At 37.3% G+C, this 22,159-nt stretch overlaps 1 protein-coding gene across 1 annotated transcript; it reads right to left on the bottom strand.

Annotated features, from left to right (window-relative positions):
• Positions 1-18,697: 18,697 nt before the first annotated feature.
• LOC137717356 (uncharacterized) lies at positions 18,698-20,928 on the bottom strand. The gene is made up of 3 exons (XM_068456691.1): positions 20,558-20,928; positions 19,244-19,860; positions 18,698-18,899 (listed from the first exon to the last, which is right to left on the bottom strand). Exons 2-3 carry the CDS (start codon positions 19,770-19,772, stop codon positions 18,874-18,876), a joined length of 555 nt encoding a protein of 184 aa, XP_068312792.1. The 5' UTR covers positions 19,773-19,860; positions 20,558-20,928; the 3' UTR covers positions 18,698-18,873.
• Between the last annotated feature and the right edge of the window lie 1,231 nt (positions 20,929-22,159).

The raw sequence follows: 22,159 nt of genomic DNA, 5'->3' as shown, positions 1-22,159 counted from the left end.
GCAACGGAAGTGTGTTGATAACGTGTTGTAGTATGAATTTAGTGGAGAAATGAGAGGGAGATCAGCCAAAGAAGAATAGTAGGGCGAGAAGGGCTTGAGGAATTCTGTGTCTGTATCTCTCTTGCCTTGTTCCTTTATTTATACTAAAAAAGGAGAGAGAAACTTGATCTTCAACTTATACAAGTTGTACAATGAAAGGTCTTCTAAATCTCATAAGATTCTTATACCAAACCTACTATGACTAACACAATTACACTCCTAAGACCATATCCAACTCTTAGGTTAAAACCTAAAATTTTTAGCCCATAAAATTTAGGTTTAACTCATAAACAACTATTATGCTCCAATCTTTATTGGTTAAATTTTTTGCCTTAGAATATTAAAGAATGAATTTAGGTTAATTTATTTTAAAGAAAAAAAAATTATGTAGATCATACTAAATTAATTTTATGAAAATTTTAACCTAAAAATATTTTGATTCTAAGGAATTTAAAAATTCACTAATCCAACTAGATTAAAAAAATTATTAAATGCATTTTTAATAATTAAAAATTAAAAAAATAAAAAATAAAAATAATTTTTTTAAATATTAAATCTCTCTCTCCTCTCTCTTCTCTGCATCCCCAAAACCCCTTCCCACATGTCCCCCCATCCCCTTCCCACTCGTCCCCCTCAACCTTCCTTCACCACCCTCTATCTCCCCTCGCCTCTCCCTCTCCTCTCCACTGTAGTCTCCTTCCTCCCCACTTCTCTCTCGTTGTGCCCAGAACCCCCCAAACCCACCTGGGTTTTTTCATCCGCCATCCTCTTTCCTCTCGTATTCTCTCTCCCTTTCACCCTGTCATGTTGTAACAGAAGCCTCGTCGGCCCCGACCTTGACAGCTCTCCCTCTCTCCCTTTCTCCTTGACAGCTTTGGAGACGGCAACGATGGCGGATCGGCGATGGGCAATGGAGTGGGAGAGGGAAACGGGTTGGAGCTTACAGGTAGATCCGAGAAAGGAGGGCAGATGAAAAAATCCAGGTGGGTTTGGGGGGTTTTGGGCACGGCGAGAGAGAGAAGTGGGGAGGAAGTAGACTTTAGGTGGGTTAGGGGTGGATCCCCCATACTTGTCCACAGAGAGAGAGAGAGAGAGAGAGAGAGAGAGAGAGGAAATAAAGAGGGTGGTGGAGGAAGGTTGGGGGGGACGGGTGGGAAGGGGTCGGGGGGGGGGGGGGGTGGGAAGGGGTTTGGGGATGCAGACAGGCGAGAGAGAGATTTAATATAAAAAAATTATTTTTAATTATTAAAAATATATTTAATATTTTTTTAATTCAGTTGGATTAATGACTGGGTCCTGCCTCTAGCTAAGTCAGCATTTAAAAGAAAAATTAATAGAAAAACTGATGGAGGTATGACATTGACATAAGTTCGTAAGATGATGTATGACATTATTATTTAAAAAAAAAAGATATGAAAGTATCGTGAAATCAATAATTAAGATAATTTTTTACCATTTCCCAAAGTATTTTTACTTGGTTAAACAATGTTTATAAAATGGAACATTTGGTGAATGGGTGGACAGGCTAAACTGTCGGGATCGAAGAAGACAAAAAAGGAGTTGCAGAATAGACGCAATTTTCGCCGCTTTTGATGGTAGGGGTGCCCCCCCGGATGCCAATCATCCCTTGCATTGATTTCGGTGTCCTTTGGTGACTGGACATGTATCTGTCTGAGGATATTTATGTCATTCTGTCTGAAATCAACCCAGTCAGGCGCCAAGAACCAGCCCACGTGGGAGTACGTCGCCAAATCGGATTTGACCCAGTCCCCACTCCATGTGATGAAGTGTTTAATTTTTTAATGAATCGCATGAAAATATTCATGCATGCACGAGTGAAGAGACTGAATTCGTTAGACAGACTCAAAATGTACTCTAATAAACGTTACCTGGTAGTTCAGTGGTAAATGATGGATTGCAAGGTTTTTTTCAAACTAAAAATTGAAGGTCTTGGGTTCGAAATCCACTGTTGGTGTGGAAGCCAAACTTATGGCCAATGAGACACTGAAATGCCTCTGTGAGTTTTTTCAGCCCCCGAAAAAGGTGGATAACCAGTTGTCTGTTTTTAAAAAAAAAAATGTACTTCAAGAAATAATTGGTAATATTACAAATAGTTCTTCTACTATGTGGACATATGTATGTATATAAAAAAAAACATGTTGGATTTATAAATTATATAACACAATATGAAGAATTATATAACACAATATGAAATATGTTGGATAATTTTAGTAGATATAGAATACTTATTTTGTTCACAGTAATATTCAAAAATAATAAAGTTATGAGATTGTGTTCTGTTTTCTAAGTTAGTGAGTTAGCAATTCGTTTTGTTTGTGTTAGGGTTTTCTTTTGATACTGGGGTCTTATCCTATGTTTAGTTAATCTTTTGTGGTTATTGGCTTGACCCCAAAAAGGAAACGAGTTGAGATGAAATTGAGAAACAAATGAAGGATCACTGAATGGGGAAAAATACCAAAAAAAAAATGGTTATATACGCCGGCCCACAGCATATATATGTAGTAGAGAGTGGGGGTGTGGGTAGGGTTCATCGTCTGCCACTACCAAGAGGGCACGAGAGGACATGAGGAAGCGTCACATTGTAGAGAGCAGTAATCTGAATGGTGCGCGCCATGGCAGCACGCAGTCAGGATCATGCAAACTAAAGACCTAGCTATGCTTAGTGAGAATTCAATGGGAATTGATTCTCTATATACCAGTTTATAAACTTGATGGTGAAAGGTCCCTCTTTGTATTTCCACATGTAAGGCTGATAAGTTGGTTAGAGGCTAACTTTAAAATTTATATGGTTTGCTGTCCGAATCGTAATTCAATTTGACATAAAGATTAGAGTCTAACTTTAAAATGTATATTTACAAAATACAGAGAGTAGAACGAGAAATGGTATCATCTCCTAATCTATGCATCTTAGTAAAATTTCATAAAATTTCGATACGAAATAACTTCCACATCTCAGATTGCCAAATCATATATTGGATAAGTTCTACATCATGCATGGGTGTGAAATCCAAAACGTAAATAAGAAATATAGAAAGGAAGCTAGATCCTCTAAAATTCTAAAGCAGTTTTCCTTAAACATTAATATCATATTTTGCAGTCCTAGTCCTCTCCCTGATGAGTTTATCTATGTGGGATCGAATTACTTTGGTCGCAATTTAGAATTAAATAGAAAAGAGGAAAGAGCAAAGCCGACGTCTGCACCTGCAGAAAGTTTCTATCTACTTAACGATGCGCACGTTTTGTTACACAACAAAAAACTTTTGGAGGCACTAGACTACAAAACCCCAACACAAAATTAAAGACACGACATGTGATGCCGGAAATCTGAAATTAAATCTCCCACGTTACCAAACTTACCACTATCCAAAATCAGTGGGTTCCATTCATTCTATTCATCCAAACTGAGCCATATGAAGAGTTTGGAGGGAGAAGTTCATTTTCTATCACAACAAGAAAGCGAAGTCAAAGCAAGAAAAAGAGGCGCAAGCATGTGGAGAGATTGTTCTGTGCTCGGAAGTCTGTCACTTGGAGTTATTTTCAAATTATAATGGATTTATGTTTATTTTTGATAATATATTGTAGAAGTGAGAAGATTCTAAAAGACGTTAGACGCCAGTCAGGCGGTAAGTATGGGTCTAGCACCTAGGCGTCTAGGCAGAGCTTAAGCGGTTTTTTTATTTTAATTAAATTTAAGGAATTGTTATTGGCACTCCAAAAATCTCATTTTGCACTCCAAACTTTCTATAATTGGAAAGAAAAATACACTTGTGAGGAGTGTAGAATGAAATTATTGGAGTAACAGTACCCTAAATTTGTTATATAACATATAAATAAACGTCTACTTATACTTTAAAAAAAATACGTAATTATATTGGGATACATAAATTGCAAAATAGAACGAAATATATATTTATAAAGTATTAGAAATTGAACATATTGAAAACATGGAGAACAAGTATATAATGAGTGTTCATCCAATTATTCAACAAGTCTCTTACAATTTATTGAACAATAAAATGCGAAACGAAAGTTATCTATTTTATGTTTAAGTGAGAGTCGCAACCTAAGCTGGTTTAGGCTTTTTTTTCTTAATTTTCAAATGCTTAAACATTAATTGGGGTTGTGGCCAACCGTATAGCGCTTAGGTGGGGCCTAGGCGGTATTGGGCGGGGTTTAGTGAGTGAGACATATCAACCTAAAGGCAACTTTGGGGAGGAGCGAAGTGTTTGATCACCTAGGGCCCCGAAATTTTAGGGGTCCCAAAAAATTTTTGCTATCTAATAAATAACAGTATTATATCAAAAATTATGGAAGTTGATCCCGTGTTTAAAAAAAAAAAAAAAAAAAAAAACGTGAAATTCGTAGAAAATGACACTGATGATAATGATGAGTCATCCCAATCAACTTAATAATCAACAAAGGAACCTTTTAGGATTCATTACTTTTTATATATGATAGATCAAGTTATTGGTTTGCCGAAGACAAGGTTTGAAGAATATCAAGCATATGATGATGTATTTGGGTTTTTATTTACTTCAGAAATGTTGAATTCGATGGGTAATGATAGATTGAAAGATTGTTGTGATTGTCTTCAAAACTTTCTCAAGATATGTGAGTTCTTTTATGTTGATGAGTATGCATTATTTGTAGAGTTGAAACTTTTATGAGAGCCTTTACTGAAAGAAATGAAGACATCCATTGACGTATTGAACTACTTGAAGATGATGCGTTATTTCTTGACTGCAAGCATTGCATATAGATTTTTGTTGATTGTACTTATTACCGTTGCATTTGCGGAAATGAGTTTTTCATTGTTAAAATATTAAAATCATACGTGCAATCAGCCATGTTGCAAGAAAGGTTAAATGAGTTTGGTTTGATATCGATTGAAAGCGGCTTTTTAGACAAAATTGTTTATGAATGTTTAATCGATGATTTTGCAACAAAGAATGCATGAAGAACCATCTTTAAGTGAAACTTCAAGTCTTCAATGCTAGGCTTTTGAAGATTTTGTTCATTTGGTTTCTTAAGATTGAACTGATTGTTGATTATTTAGTAGGATTTTTAAGTTTTAGTTATTGTTTTTAACATCAGTGCATTGTTCAATTTTTTTTGGAAGACTATTTTAAGAAGGGCCTCCTTTATAAATTTCGCAAAAAACTCCTGAAATTTTAGAGATTCATAATCAACCGTATCATCTTATATTATAACACGTAAAATTATACATATTTACTAACCGTTATAAAACTTTCATGCATGTGAAATTACCAATTATAGAAGGGAACCATTAAGAATTTTAAGATGGAATGGATTGGGTTTCGATGACGCCAAATACTGACGTGTGCTGTTACCTGATGATCAGGATTAATAAGATTTGCAGATAAAATACACCATGCATGTCTTACCATTTCAGGTTTCGCACATGTTATTTAATATTTGGTTGTAATATTTTGATCAAAATCGGGTCCCCTCCTATCATGTTGTGATCAGCGCACGATTATTTAGCTTGTTCACTACTGCAGCCCATACTAGAACCCGGTATAGAACTAGGGTTTCATATGCATGCATGCTTTGATCAATCTGTTGTGATCTGAAAGGGAAAGAGGTGTGTTGGTTATTAACGAAGCACTGTATGATCGACATATATAGCTCTTCAAGGTTTTTAGCCTAGCTATAGGATAACTTGTCAGTTGGCCGGCCTAGAGACTAGAGTGGGAGTATCTCTTACACCATGTTCCGATTCCGATCAAGCACGTGATATTTCAGGCTTGCACGTGATGATATAGCGTGTCAAATTCACTTAAATTATAATATTAATTGTACTGAGTCATGAGTATGTGCGTGGAAGATATGGTAAGATGTAACCAAATCTAACGGGGAGTGATGAGATATATATGGATCACACAAGCTAGGTACAGGTCATGACCTAATTAATTAATCCAAAGCAGGAGCCATGAATTAACCCTAGCATGCCCTCAAGTTTACTGGATAAGATATCGAAGGCGGTGCCAGACATGGCACACAACTTGGAAAATTAGAGAAATATTGTTGGTGGTGGAATGTATTGCTCACCGTGATATAATGGGGCTGGTCGGCCAAGTTGGGGAATTGTAGAATGTTCCCCCTGGTATCTAGTTGTCGGGATATATTATATATATCCATATTTATATGATTAATTCTGATCACCAATTTTGTATATATTTATTCTCCTTGTATATATAGTTGTTTGATTAAAGATTTTTTCTTCACCATTTTCTTTTAAGAGAAAGTTCTTTTTTTTTTTTTTTTTTTTTTTTTGTCGAAAGTAAGATATTATTAAATATGAATCGAAAGGTTTACATCAGAAGTCAAAGAATTTAAACAACCACTTTGATTCAAAAGCATCCCACAAATGACCACCCCCCACACGTGTGACATAAGATGCCATAAGATGCATAGCCTCATTACAGACACGAGGAGTATAAAGAAACTCAACATAACATAATTGTTGCTTAATATGGTTAATATCCCAAAAAATATCATCCATAACTGCCTCCAGTTGCAAGCTCCCATGGATCATGTCGATAAGGACATTCGAATTAGTTTCCAACTAAACAACCCCAAAGCCTTTTTCCACACAAGCCAACAAAGCCGATCTCATTGCTTCTGCTTCTGCCATGATGCTCGATACACATAGAATTTTGCCCACACCTCCAGCACCTTTAAAAATCCCTGCAAAATCCCTCGCAACCCCTCCAAACCCCCCCCCCCCCCCCCCCAACATCAGTACGACTACACCAAGCTCCATCACAGTTCACTTTGATTGTACCAAATGGAGGCTTTACCCACCCTTCATGGTTCTCCATTCTCACTTGCTGCCCACGGTTTGGCTGCTGCACCAGTTCCCCTTCACACCTCGATATTTCACCCAATTTTTGTCGAAGTAGTTACAGCACAACACTAGGTTCTACCTTAATCTTCTCAAACACCACACTATTCTGACACTTCCATATCCTCCACAAACCACAAACCACCCAACGCATTAGATCACTAGCCTCTCCTCTTCACCATATTTCTTACACAACCACTTCCAACACTCCATAAAATCCCCATCCACCACCGTTGTCACATCCAATTGAAGCGGAGAATTAAACCAAAATACATGAGCAAATGGGCAACGAAAAAAAAGATGCACCTGCGTTTCCACATCACCTGCATAGAATGGGCAACTAGTCTCCAACCGAATCCCCTGGCGTTGCAAATTTGTACGCACTGCAAGGATATTCCTACACCTCTTCCAAACGAAATGACACAGCTTAGGAGGAACCTTCAACTACCATAAAGCCATCCAAACCGGATCCTTGTTGTCATCCTTACTAGATTGACCCACCCATTTCCATCCAAGCTCTCCATTCCGATTTATCTCTTAAGCCACCATATACCCTGATTTCACCGAATACACCCCATTCCGAGTGTAATGCCAAATAATACGAGCAGGGCATCCATATTGGCTCAGCGGCATACCTAAAATAATATGTGCTTCCTTTTCATTAAAACACCTATCAATAACATCGTGCTTCCATTTACCCCCAGGGACCACCATGTTGGCAACCATTCTAGGCATCCCCTTATGTCTTGAAATAAGCCGAAATGTCTGCGGCGTAGGCAACCATGGGTCATTCACAATCTGAATACTTTTCCCATCCCCAACCCTCCATTGTATACTAGCCTTCAATACTTTCCTCCTTTGCAAAATCCCCTTCCAATCCTATGAAGTACCCCTTCCCACCGATGCTTCAAGAAACGACGAAGAAGGATAATATTTGGCTTGGAGCACTTTAGCCAAAAGAGAGTCTGGATTGCATATAATACGCCACCCTACCTTAGCCAACATAGCTAAGTTAAAAGTAATAATCTCTTTAAAGTTGAGTCATCCTGAAGACTTCTTTTTTGCAACTTTATTCCAAGCAACCCAATGAATTCCCTTATTTGTCTTCTGATCCCTCCACCAAAATTGTGCAATAATTTGTTCAATCTCCTTTGCCAATTGTATTGGCAATTGGAAACATGACATAGTGTAAATAGGTAAAGCTGCCGTTACACTTTTAATCAATACCTCATTCCCCGCAACCGACAAAAACTGTTCTACCCATCCATTAATTCTCTCATCCAATATATTTCGTACATCTTCAAACACTTTTTTCGAGACCCCAAAATCCGCTTGAATATCCAAATATTTCCCGAATCCTTCCTGATGTCTAATCCTTAACACATGCGATAACTGATCTTTCAACCCCTGCGAACAACCCTCACTAAAATAGACCGAACTCTTGTCCAAATTAATAAAATGCCCAAACCCCTTGGCATACCGTTGGAGCTAACATTTAACATTATGAGCCTCTAGCTCCATAACCCTACAAAATAAAACCGAATCATCTGCAAAGAAAACATGTGATAAGGGATCGGCAAGGGCATTCACTAATATCCCCCGATTGCATCCAACCTTCTCCTTATTATGAATTAGGGATGAAAAACCCTCAACACAAATTAGGAATAGAAAAGGCGACAATGGATCCCTTTGCCGGAGTCCCCTACTAGGTGTAATATAACTTGTTGCCTCACCATTAACTATGACACGATTTGCACTCACTCCATCACCCACTGGCAAAAAATATCGTCAAATCCCAATTTGTGCAACATAGCATTCAAAAATGACCATTCAACATGATCATAAGCTTTTGCCATGTCCAATTTCATCGCCATAAAGTTAACACCATCCTCATTGCCATGTTGCATAGAGTGTATGAGTTCATGAACCACCAAAATATTATTAGAAATTTGCCTTCCCGACACAAACGCCGATTGATTCTAACTAATCACTTCAAGGAGAACTCTTTTCAACTGATTCGTTAAAACTTTGGAAATAATTTTATATACCACATTACATAACGAAATCGGCTGAAATTGGGACATTTTTGTTAGGTTATCCACTTTAGGAATGAGCACAATATTAGTATCATTCAACTCTTTTAACATTCTCCTCGAGCAAAAGAAAGATTTAACCATACCCATAACCACACCTCCGACCGTCTCCCAATGATGGAAGAATCCTGCATTAAACCCATCCGGACCCGGTGATTTCGTTAGGTGCATATGATATATAGCAGTTTCAATCTCCGCATCAGTCACCAGAGCAATCAATAAATTATTCTCCATATCCCCCCTTACTCAGCACACACGGCAGGATCCAATAAAACTAGCAGACCAATCTGTGGAAAACAAAGATTGGAAATAACCAACTGCAATGCCATGGATTCGATGCCTATCTGTACACCATGTCTTATCCTTATCTTTTATCCCACGAATAACATTCATCCGTCTTCGCTTCAAAGTTTGCGCATGGAAGAACCTAGTATTTTTATCACCTTCATGTAACCACTGTACTTGAGACTTTGTGCGCCAATATACTTATTTCTTTCTAATTGCCCGTGTAAGATCCTCTTCCAACTCTTGAATCTATTGGCCATCAAACACAGGTTGTTGATACGCGTCACATATGACTTTTTCAGGCAGCAAATCTTCTTTTGTTCATTACGCCTCTCTTTTTTCTGCCACATCACCAAGCCGTGTTTAACCTTCCGCAAGTTATTCACCTGGTTATATGCAAAAGTACCACCGAGAACATTACCCCAACATGCATGCATCACCTCATCGCACCTTGCATCTTGATTCCATCATGGATCATACATGAACCTTTTCTTTCACTGGGGTTGATCCATATTTGTTGAGAGCACTAACATTGCATGGTCTGACTGCTCAAACACCACATGCCTTACAACTGCTTGCTGATAACATTGGACCCATTCCTTTGTAGCAAGAGCACGATTAATCCTTTCCTGGATAAAACCCTCCCTACGTCTATTCCTCCACGTATACGGGTAGCCTTCAAACCCCAAGTCCAATAAGCGTGCGTGTGCCACAAAGGTCCGAAAAGACTTCCACAAACCCTAACCCTAGGACTTCCTGCACACTTAAAACCTGCACCAGCACCCCTACACAAACCTTTCTCTTCAACCTTTCCGTTTGCAAGTAGCCTAGTTGCCTTTGTCACAAGTTCCTGAAGTGCGCCGTCGTCCCTACCTTAGGGTTTGGAATGCAAATCGCCAATCCCCTTAGCTCCGACTTTCTCGGACATAACCTAGAAAAATATTTAAATTGGATATTCTTTTAAGAGAAAGTTAGAAAGCCCCATTCCGTTTCTACAAACTTTTTATTAAACATTTGTGTCTTTTAAAGATTTGATTAAGACGCTTTGACTAGTGGCCACCTAAGTATTTTTAATTTATTTTAATTGGTTTTTTTTCTAAATGAAAAATGTTATGTGTTGATTTCCCACTTAATCTTTTTAGTTAATAGAGGTTTTTTGACGTGTCAGAATCTATGTCCTTTTTTAAGGGATGTTGGATAATTAATAGATATTAACTATTAAATCATCAATATTATCTCTTAATTTTTAAATTTTTAACATTTATTTTTCTATAATAAAACTTCATTGATCACGGAAAAAACTTACATTAGCAGAAAAAATGGAGATAGCCAATCCAACATGATAAAAACACCACAGACGCTACATTTATCTTGTTGAGTTCTAGTTTGATTGCATGGTTATGTAGTTTGCAACAGAAAACAAGTGATTTTAAAATATTGTAGCACAATATAATTTGCATAAAAGTTGTTGACAAAAGGGATTAGTTGGAATGAGATTAATGTTATTCAGCATGAGATATATGAATGTGAATTTTAAATTGAAACTAAATTTAAATATATTAATTTCTAATTTGAATTGTACTCATGCCATGTTGAAATGTACTAATATGACTTGAAACGTACCGATGTTAAATTGAAATGTACCAATATTGATAGGATATGTACCCATGCCAACTTGAAACATACCAACATATTGTCTAGAAATGTACCCATGCCAAATTGAAATGTACCGATGCTGATATGAAATGTACCCATGCCAACTGAAAATGTACCAACATATCGGCTAGAAACGTACCAATACTAAATGGAAACATACCCCGTATCATCTACCACTAGAATCTATTTTCCAAATGTGTCATGGTACGAATACTCAAATCAAGAGGTTCGCATCAAATGAAAATAGAAAGGGAATGAACATGACTCACAAAGGAGGACGGAAGAGTATCAACTGATAGAAAAGAAATGGCACGAAAAAATTGTAGAATGGTCGTGAAAGAAGAACATAAATATATAACACGTTAGAAAAATAATCTTAAAATTTTTGGCGGCGACACGTGGACTTTTAGCCAAAAAAGATGAGATTACCTTTATTAAATGAGCAAGGCATCCCACGCGCAACTCAGGATCCTAGGACATGCACACAGAGCTCCGCCGCGCGTGGAAAAAGTTTAAGGTATTTAATGGTAAGATTATCCCTAAATCCTATCATTAATACATTTCTTATTGAAGACAATCCTTATAAAGTAAGTAATCCTAGTCAGTCACATTTATTCTGGGATAACCATTATTTCCAAGATATTATTTACACAATATCTTGGGAATATTCTCACCAAAACCTACCCTAATGGCCGGCCATCTCCTCTGTAAATACCCTATTTCTCCACCAAAAATGGTAGAGCTTTTTTTATACACATAAAACCCTAAATACTCACTCTTAGGCATCGGAGATTCGTTGGCCAAACCCTCCCCCCACTCATCGTGGGTGCGTGAGACTTTGGGTATTTGATTAAAGGTGTTGATTGTTTTACAAATGCATTTTCGTCTAAGTGAAAAATGACAGAAATTTGCATTGACAACACTATATTGAACAAGTCCGTCCATAAACTAGAGACTGCATTCATGCCAAAAATGAAACAGAGTCATTGGATATGTTATTAGATTACCCATCCTCTTGTATAGTGAGTAAGTGAGTAGCTAGGGTGCGGAATACCAAGTATATCTCCTTTTTTTTATTTTTTATTTTTTTGATACAATGATATATTTTGCACTCAAGGGAGAGGGGGTAGTTCAGGTAAGTAACAAAAGTGTCCATTATAGTGAGTGAGTGAGTAGCTAGGGTGCGGAATACCAAGTATATCTCCTCTTTTTTTTTTTTTTTTTTTTTTTTTTTTTTTGGGTACAATGATATATTTTGCACTAAAAGGAGAGGGGGTAGTTCAGGTAAGTAACGAAAGTGTCCATTATCCTGCTATACTTGTACAATGATATATTCTCCTTTCTTCCCTCTAATTAATTAGGTTGCACGCTTAGTACTTCACTCACAGCATGTGTCACAGGGCGAAGGAGTCCCAAGTTACAAGAATAATAAGATTTGTATAGGGTAATATCTTTGACAAATAATATAATGGTTAGTGTTCTTTACAGTCTCCCATATTTCTATCCCTGCAGTACTCATCTTAAGTAAAATTATTAGGTGACTGATGACATCGTGTTTGTGTTGTACACTACACGATTAGCATTAGGAAAATTATGAATTGTTGATACTTGTTTATTTTTTCCTTCGCAGACATACTTTCTTTTGATACCTCGATAGCATGTTATTTAGGTATGAGATAATGTGGGACTAGCTTATATTTTTTATTTTTTATCTAATAGTAAATGCATAATTTGACATGAATCAAAATGATACATTTATCTTGCATCAACTGTATATCCATTAAGGGGTCGTTTGTTTGACCTCCTTAGCTAGGATTGGACTAGCTAAGACTAATAACCCACGTTTGGCATGACTATGGACTATCTTAAATGGGACTAGCCCGGACTCGCATGGACTACCGGCCTCATTAAGTTGTCCTAATTAGTTCGACCCAAAAGCATGGGATTGCTAAAAACCTCAATACGCTACTTCCCTCGCCGTCTCCTTCGAGTGAATTGGTGGGAGCGAACCGTTCTTTGTCAAAGCTATTGATCTACTGGTGAGCTTCCAGAACAAGTCTCCTCTCTCTCTCTCTCTCTCTCTCTCAGATCGATATGGGAATTGGGGGATGAACTTGGTAATTAGAGCTGCTTATGAACTCGGTTAATTTGCCTTAAAAATTGATAATTATTTCTCTTGAATTGAAGAAGAACCATCTGGCTGTTCCGTTTTTCCATGCTGATGTTGTGCCCATTGGATGCAGTCAAGAAATTTCGATAAAAATTTTCAAAGCTCATGCTGAAGCTCTGCCATGGTAGCTTGACAACTGTGTCCTATTTCTGATGGGTGAATGGGTCGGTGCACGGGAGGGCTGAAAAAGCATTGCCCAGATGAAGATTGAAGATGATGGAACAAATTGTCAAATTCCGATTTTGTCAAGAGGATAAAACGGTGGTGTTCTACTGGATTTGATCTTTTATTATTTATTTTTTAATTAGTTTTTAGTTTTTCTTTTGTAAAGCAAGTGTGGATTAAAAATGAAAAAAAAAAAAAAAAAAAAAGATTTGAGTCCTAAAATATTTTAGTCCGGCACTGTACCAAACACTTCACTATTCTTATCCTGCTTAGTCCAAGCCAAGCCAATCCAGCTTAATTTCTACAACTAATCTAATTTAAAATAGTCTGGTACAACAAATGCACCATAAAAACCTATAGGGTCCTGGGACTCTCTGGAAGCTGGTAAAAATGATTCGGAAGGTCCTATGGGAATATGCGTAGGTTTGTATAGGTCATAGTTGTCTTTTTCGAAATGACCTGGACAGATTTCGACGAGCCTTCACATTATGGATTGGCAGATGTTTACATGTGTCGAAATCATGACTTGTCAGATTTGGACAGACTCTCCAAGTGATTAACAATATGCTTCACTGACAAAACTCAACAAAAATTAACCAATGATACAATTTCTAAATCAACCACTGCCTTGCATACACACCACTCCAAACAAGTAAACATGTCATTTTCAGCATGTCTTCATTACAACGCTAGAGCACACATGCATCATTGACGAAAATAAATTCGTGCATGTGTGCTCTTTCATTGTAGCGATAGAAATCTTGACATCACAAGGCATGACAATGCTGAAACAATGGGGCCGCAGCACCGATTTGCTTTTCGGCCCAACCTTTAACAGCTTTTTTTCAGTAAGAAGCCCTCATGTTAAGTCTATGAATTCCCACATGAATGGGCTAGAGTTCGTACTTCCAGCCCAAATAGTATCCAAGCCCATGTAGCTGAAAAATGCAAACGCTGTTTCCCAAGAAGCAGTTGGACATTTTGCTATTTTGGGCGTGGCCGAAAAACTTCTGCTCTGCTGCCAGCCTCCCCTTTCCCTACTTGAATAAACATCATCTATTACTTCTCATACACCAACTTCTCCCCTTTGTCCACCTAAACCCCTCCCTTTACCCAAATTCCTCCAAACTCTTCACCTCGTTATTCACAACTCATAAACAGTAGCCACCTTCAATATTTACCTTCCCCAGAACTCTTGCATAAGTACAATCGTTCTACACAACGTCCCTCTCACATAAGTACCCTACCACGTGATGAGATTTTTTTTTTTTTTTTTTTTTTTTTTTTTTTACACAGAACGAATTCTCCTGTTCTTCAATGAATTACCCATCAACCCCAAAGTATAAGGTAGACATCAAAAGAAAAGGAAAAAAAATGACAAACTCTGATCACACGAACCATCCCATAACTTGTCCAAGACTTAAATCGAGACTCATGACGATACATTCAATTGCAAATGGTATGGGGGTGATAACGGCGCATGCTAGGGAAAATGTGGAAGATGAGAGTGGTTTTTGTTGACAATATCCAAAAGGTTGTTAGAGTTGTTACCAAAATTAGTTAGTTAAATAGCTTAGGCTGCAAGTTAGTCATGATGGCTATATAAGTTGTATTCTCATAGTTGTAATGATTAATTCAGTATCAATGTGATCAATTACTTTCTATCTCTCTCTCTCTCTTATTCTCTTTCTGCATTTCTGTGCTTCTCTGCACTACTGTTAATATGGTACCAGAGCCATGGATTGATTTTTGGTGATCTTCTTCCACAGTGGGTGAACGAGTTTTCATACAAGCTTGGATGTTCGAGTGCGTTTTCTGATGATCGGGTCGGATTCGTCTAGATTGCACTTGAGGACCAGCAAAGCCGTGATCTTTATCCTTCTTCTCTAATTTTTTTTTGGACTAGGGTCATAGGGAAGGTTGTCGAGAACAATTCCAAGTACATCGTCGTCTTCAAAAACCCTCCGGATTTGATCGAATTTAAGAAAGAACGTCTTAGATTGCATCAAGATTGGGTTAATGGCGAATGGGTTCGGCCCAATAAGCAGGAAGTATTGGCGGCTTCAGATACTCCACAAGAATTAGAGCATGTGTTGCCTGCTCAAAAAGATTCTAACAATCTTGAAGTGGCTACTAAACTAGAAAATTTGAGTGCTGCAGAGGAGAATCCTGAATCAACCAATTCAGGGAAGAAAATGGAGCAGCCAAGTTATCCACGAAGCATCAAGGACAAAAAAGATGTTAGCCCGTAATGGTAGTGCTACAGACTCGTGTCTGGTTAAAAAGTTGAAGGAGAAGGAGCACAAAATCTCAAATTGGAAGTCGATTGATCCCAGAAGCAGGGTATGTCTGTGCACTGCCTAGCCAAAAGAGAGAGAAAGAAAAGGATAAGGAAGTGTCTGCACGTGATTCGGAGTAAGGACAGTGTGTTATGGGTTTCAAGATTCAAGTTCTCAGGTTTTGTCTTAGATTACTAATTTTCTTTCCAGCATATCAATTGTTTGTGATAATGTCTCAGTGAGAATTTTCTTGGGAATTTTGGAAGTGTCAAGGCCGATAACCGTATACTTCAGATTTGTTCAGATTTGTGCACTTGAAAAAGGCCCATTGCCAAGAGTGTGTTGAATGCATTTTGTTTCCTCCATAAGGCCGATAGCCGGAGTGAAAAGTTCTGTCTCAGATATTGTGTGTTACTCCTTAAAGGCCGATAGTCGGAGTAACGTTCTTGAAAAAATTTTGTTTGTTGTTATTGTGTGCAACTCCATTAAGGCCGATTGCCGGAGTGTAGTTCTTGTTCCCTTTCTTCATTGAAGGCCGATTGACGAAAAAGGTTGTGTTTCTTGATTTTTGTGATTGTAAGAAGTTGATTGCTGGATGGTCTGCTTCAATCTCAAACTGGGCAATCCCAGTTGAGATTGAGGGGGGATGTTGACAATATCCAAAAGGTTGTTAGAGTTGTTACCAAAATTAGTTAGTTAAATAGCTTAGGCTGCAAGTTAGTCATGATGGCTATACAAACTGTATTCTCATAGTTGTAAAGATTAATTCAGTATCAATGTAATCAATTACTTTCTCTCTCTCCCTCTCTCTCTCTCTCTCTTATTCTCTTTCTGCATTTCTGTGCTTCTCTGCACTACTGTTAATATCTTATTCTCTTTCTGCATTTCTGTGCTTCTCTGCTCTACTGTTAATAGTTTTGTCTTTGTACATTACAACATAATGTGGACAGGTGACACATTTCTGGGGCGATTGTGGAGGGAGAGACGAAGGGTTGTTTTTGCTTACACATACATGGGCTCTCTCATCGACAGACAAAGATGGTTCGACTATAGTCACTACTTGCACATACCGAGTGGGACAAATGAGCACCTCTCTTACTAGACTTATATTGCCACATTGAAATTTTATGTTTAAGCCAAAATAACATGATTGGTCGATAGTTTAGATATGTTCACATCATGAGACGGTCTAAAAAGATAACATGCATATTAAATTTATTAACGATTAGTTTATAGGAAATTAAAGTGACGATGATGGGACCAGGTTCGAGCGTACAAGCGTATGGGACCAGGTTCGAGCTCATTGGGTCGGGCCAAGTATGCACGAATGTTATCTGATGAAGGAGCAAAGCCCTTTCTCAGCCTGACTTTTATCAAAGGAATAAAGTGGGTTCTCCCTTATATATAGTATACTACTCATATCATCAGTATATAAATATACATATGTGTATCAATGTAGTAAATAAAAGGAGGAATGCTAGGTCGAAGGCCAAGGGTAACTAGCTAGCTAGCCATCATCAATCTGCTCTCATGTAAGTGTTGTATCGTATGTATGTAGTTTACCCGATGTTGTATGCTTGTAGGAACGCAGATTATGTAATGAAAATTGGGGTTTCTATACACCACATAGTATTTGAGTTTTCTTTCTGCAAGGTATATACCACGATTCTCATTGTAACTAAACAACTATATACCACGATTCTCTCCATAATTAATGTTTTGTTTTCCTCCTCTATTATAAGCAATTGCAGTAACTTCCAACCATGCGAGTGGTTCTTCAGTTATTTAAGCATTAATGTCATCATCCCCTTTAACGGCATAGAAACTTACATTTTAAGTTTATCATGAGATGCTACGTGATAGTCAAAACACATAATGACACGTGATAAGTTTGAGATATCACCATATTAGCTTCCCGGATATAAGTTAGTTTCTCCCTAACAAGTCGAGAGTTCCAGTGATTGGTTGAGGTGATGAACTATTTTGGTACCTTAATTTAGAAGCTTATGTGCACATATTTACGTGGAACAACAATTAACCCAGTGTCAAACGGGTTTCCAAACTAATTTCAAACTTGGCTACATTTTTCCTTTTCGTAATCGTTGAGTAGTGATCTAAGTTAGCCGACATGTACAGCCCAGAATGCACCATAGAATACTAAAATTCGCTGGAAGAAGCCTTTTAATTTGAAAAACTGGCTTTGTATAGTACACAAAATCATAGAAAATCATGGCAGATCACGTATAATATATAATATTCCTCGTATTGTCTCAGTGCATGCAGACAGTGTCTGTGATGTATAGAGGACTGTGGATTGATTCATGTATACCAGAAGAAAAACATGATTGTGGATGGCCTTGCTATTGGAGCTATAGATGAATTTTGGGTACCAATATTTTAAGAATCAATCTGAGTAGACTGGGACTCGATTATTTGGTGAAATGATACGAGTCTCTAAGACACGCTTGTTTGTAATTAACAACTCTTTGAGCTAGTTTAATGTCCAAATAAAGTCTGCAATTTTACTCGGTCCTTCACATGATAACTGCCATCAGCTTCTATATAATATTAACCATGAACTTAATTGGCAAACGGCCATTGGAAAAATAATTATGTATTAAAAGGTTGTGATCCCGGAAACCATGTGCACAGAGGGAGAGAGAGAGGTTGTACATGGATATTGTCTTCAAGCTTAAGCATGTGCCATTATTTGTCAATGAACAAAAAACAGATGCATTATATATTTGGAAATATATAGACAGTTGAGGATCTTATTTTTTTAACCATCTCTACATGGTCAGGTGATATAAATTATACGGAAAGTGATTTCCTCATGCTATTTTTCTCATTACACAGATCCATGTGTATTTCAGGCATTTGAATCGAATAAAACAAAGAAGAATTGAGAGAGATAAACAAGGGTGTGCAAAATCATTTCGTCAAATTTGATATAATGGTAGCACTTAAAAATAAGCTTGCTAGAATTTGTTACCGGGAACCATTTTAATTAGGAAATTAATTCATATTTGACATATATTGTGATGGAGGACAAATGTGTTTCGTACTTGAGGATCAAACATCAGAAGATGTAGGTAACAATCAATCAGAGAAAAAAATAGAGAGGTTAAAAAATATTTAACTAAAGTTTCTGTAATTGTTGTTAATTCAAAAAAAAGAAAAGAAAAAGAGAAAAGCAAAAAGATGTCTGAATACAAGGAGACCCTGCTTTGCACCAGAAAATCACACCCCTAAAAACCTGGACCACTAATAAGAAACTTCATCACAGTCACTTACTCTTCATTGAATGACTTTCCAGTCTCCGGCTGCAAAACCACCAACAATACCAAATTAACAACATCAATAAAACTAGCAACCTATTTCGTGAAGAAAGACATAAATACTTAATATGCAACGTAGATCCATCAAACTGAAAACGGATCAAGGGCTTTTGGAATACGCTCGTGCACTTGGAATGTCACTGTGTCGGTATCCCAGGATAATCACACACATTCGTATAAGAAATTAAGCTAAAAACGCATGGAAGTGTGCGATTGACTTGAGATAGCGCCGGTTAGAGAACTTTAGAATTCATTTTGGGTATCAAGGAGGATGACTTGATCTAGAAGGCACTGTAATGTGAAGGTAGTTAAAGTATGTGGTTTTTTACCTGGGCTGTCATCGGGGTGAGCTTTCTGATGGTTCTCCATGCACTTCAAGAGGTACTTGAAGGTCTCAGTCTCACATGGGATTGTGAGCCCGCCGCTATGATCAAACCCAAATTCCTCCTCAGCCTTCTCCAGCAGTACTTTAAAAAGGGAGTGACTGAGGTAGCTAGTGGGAACGATGAACCTCCGAAGCTCCGGTCCAACATAAACCGCCAAATATCCTTTGGGGATATCATGTGGCGGTTCGGGACTGTAGCATATATCCTCATCCGAGTCACAAATAACATTTGTTAGCCTCTGGCTAATTGCCGGTGAAATACCCCCATGGCCTCGTTCAGAGGGAGTGGTGCTCTCCCCTCCTCTTTTTTCAGAATGGGGATCCCCTCCTCTTCTTTCAGAATGGGGACTATTGTTGGCTCGGGGGCTGTTTGCCCTCGAGCCAAGCGTGACGGCTTGCCACTTCTGCAGGATTTCTTTGAACTTGACGATCTGCCTGATTCCAGTCAACTTGGTGCCACCATTTTCATTCATTGCTACAGGTTTTACGACAATTGTTGAAAGAATTCCAACACAGATATCAGATTGTCCGATTCCACACAAGGTCTCATCAGATCTTCCACTATGAAAGGATTAATTCAAATCAACATCATCATTATAATTCAAATCATCATTATCATTATCTCTACTATGCCAAATCTACCAAGTATAGAACCAAGTTCCGAACTTTTTTTTGTTCTTGATATAAACGATATTCTACTTTAAACTAATTTAAAGTGTAGGAAGGAAGATTTGAACTTGGGTGCATAGCGGAGGAGCACATCAGCTCTAGCCAATGTGCCTACGCCCACATCTGCAACCAAGTTCCAAACTTTAACCAGTCCTACATTAATTTCTTGGATTATACATTCACGTAAGATGAAATAGCAACATGGGTAATATACTTCTTCAATATTTTCTGTATTCCGTAAAGTGAAATGTTTTATCTTTCCTTGTGAAAATTCAATAAAACATCTAAATTTCATCCCAATTTTTAAGTTTTGGTTCAAATTCTTCATTTTTGGCTAACAAAGGGGCCAGATTTGAAATTGAAAAACCCAAATTGCTCCACCAAAAAAATTGCATGTATGATGATTCAGATTCCAGAAATCCCATAAATCCAACATTACAAAAGAAAAAAACAAAAGAACACATATTGCCAAAAACATAACATCAAAATGCAACAAAGTAAAAAAAAAAAAAAAAAAAAAATTAAATATGGAAATTCTAATTTCAACCCACGAATCCAAATAATGAATATCAAATAAACATGCAGTTACCTGAGGAGGGGGAGAACATCAGCTGCAAACCCGAAGAAGAAACGCCATGGGAGCTTCGGAAGGAAATAACGGAGCGAGCTCTAGGTCTCCAAAGAGAGAGATTGTATTCAGAAAATTCTAAATATTGCTAATAATAATAATTAATAATAAATCCCAGAGAGAAAAAGGAGATGAATGTTTTGGGAGTTTTACTACTTTTGTGAGCACATCAATTTTCGGAAGCAAATTTTCCTTTCTCACTCGCTCTGCCTACGATTTCGGAGGGCTCTGTTTTTTCGGTTTTCCTAGGAACCAAGCAAACCTAACGGCTTCTCTTCTTCTATATCAAAATAAATTATATAATTTTGTTTTCTCGTGAGACCAAAAAAAAAGGTACAAAACAGAAAAGTGTGTTTATGTTTGATGAACTGGAAAATTATGAGGACTTGGAAGAGGAGTTGTTATGAAAAACAGAGGAGCATATTTATAGCTGATGAGCTCTCAACTTTGAACGACCTTTCGTGTGCATAATGGCATCGCCTTTTGCTTTTCGTTTTTGAGCTTTGGCTTTTCCACGTGCTTTGAGGAATCTCCATAGTACAATCCCATGCCTAGTCTTTTTTTATGAGATGCCAAGTCATTAGTTTTTTATTTGGTTTTTTCTTTTTTTCTTTTTAGAGAATACGTCACAAAACACAAATACGAACACGTAAGATCGCTTTTTACGAAATACATATTGTTTAACGGAATCATTAAATCATAACAAAACACAAACACATAACATCGTTTTTTTCTAATTTTGTTTCTCACTCCTAAAATGTTGATTTGCATTCATCGATTTCTTTTGATCTTTCAGCCATATGCTCTTCTTCGTATCAACTACACAAAAGGGAAGTTTTGAAAGTTGAATTAAAAATAAAAGAATAAAGAAACAATAACGAAAGTATGTTGAAACATTTCGCTAGCGTTAATATCACCTCTTTATAACAATCGAGAACATAACAATAACATAAATTATTTGAAGTCAAATGATTGTAACACTACTAATAGGGCCAAGGATCAGCTATTCCCAAATAGTGTCTCCTTCTGTGTCTCGTAGCTAATTTTACTAGTTATGAGACATGAAGGGGGAGTAATGACACTCCTTATGTGTCTCGTAGCTTAAATATTATAAGCTAGTACGTACCCTTAGTTTGTAGCATTCGACGACTTTAGGCAACTTTGCACCCACACATTACATTAGATGATGACACTCACAAAGTCAAATAAAAAATGTTTGAAAAAAAACAATTAGTGACAACATGTAGCAGCTTGGTGCATGAATATTTTTTTAGGAAAACTAATGAAAAGAGCTTGAAAAATTTGAGTTCTAATGATAAAGATAAAATAAAGGGTAAAGTGAATAGTATCAGGATTGACTTTTTAGTATAAAAATATGGTTTTTTGTTAAAGTGAACAATACCAAAAACTTTTTGTTAAAATCCCCCCTCCCCCTTTTTTTTTTTATTTTTTTGCCAAAAATCCCTTTCGTTAATTTATCAGACCAGAAACCCTTTCTCGACGTGATTAGCACCCCCACACTATAATTCATCTCTAAAAGTTAGCATTTAAAAATAACAAATG

The sequence above is a fragment of the Pyrus communis genome, chromosome 1 (genome assembly GCF_963583255.1).
Source record: "Pyrus communis chromosome 1, drPyrComm1.1, whole genome shotgun sequence".
NCBI classification, from domain to species: Eukaryota; Viridiplantae; Streptophyta; class Magnoliopsida; order Rosales; family Rosaceae; genus Pyrus; species Pyrus communis.
Note: the sequence above shows the minus strand (reverse complement) of the source record. Positions and strands in the feature narration are given on the sequence as shown.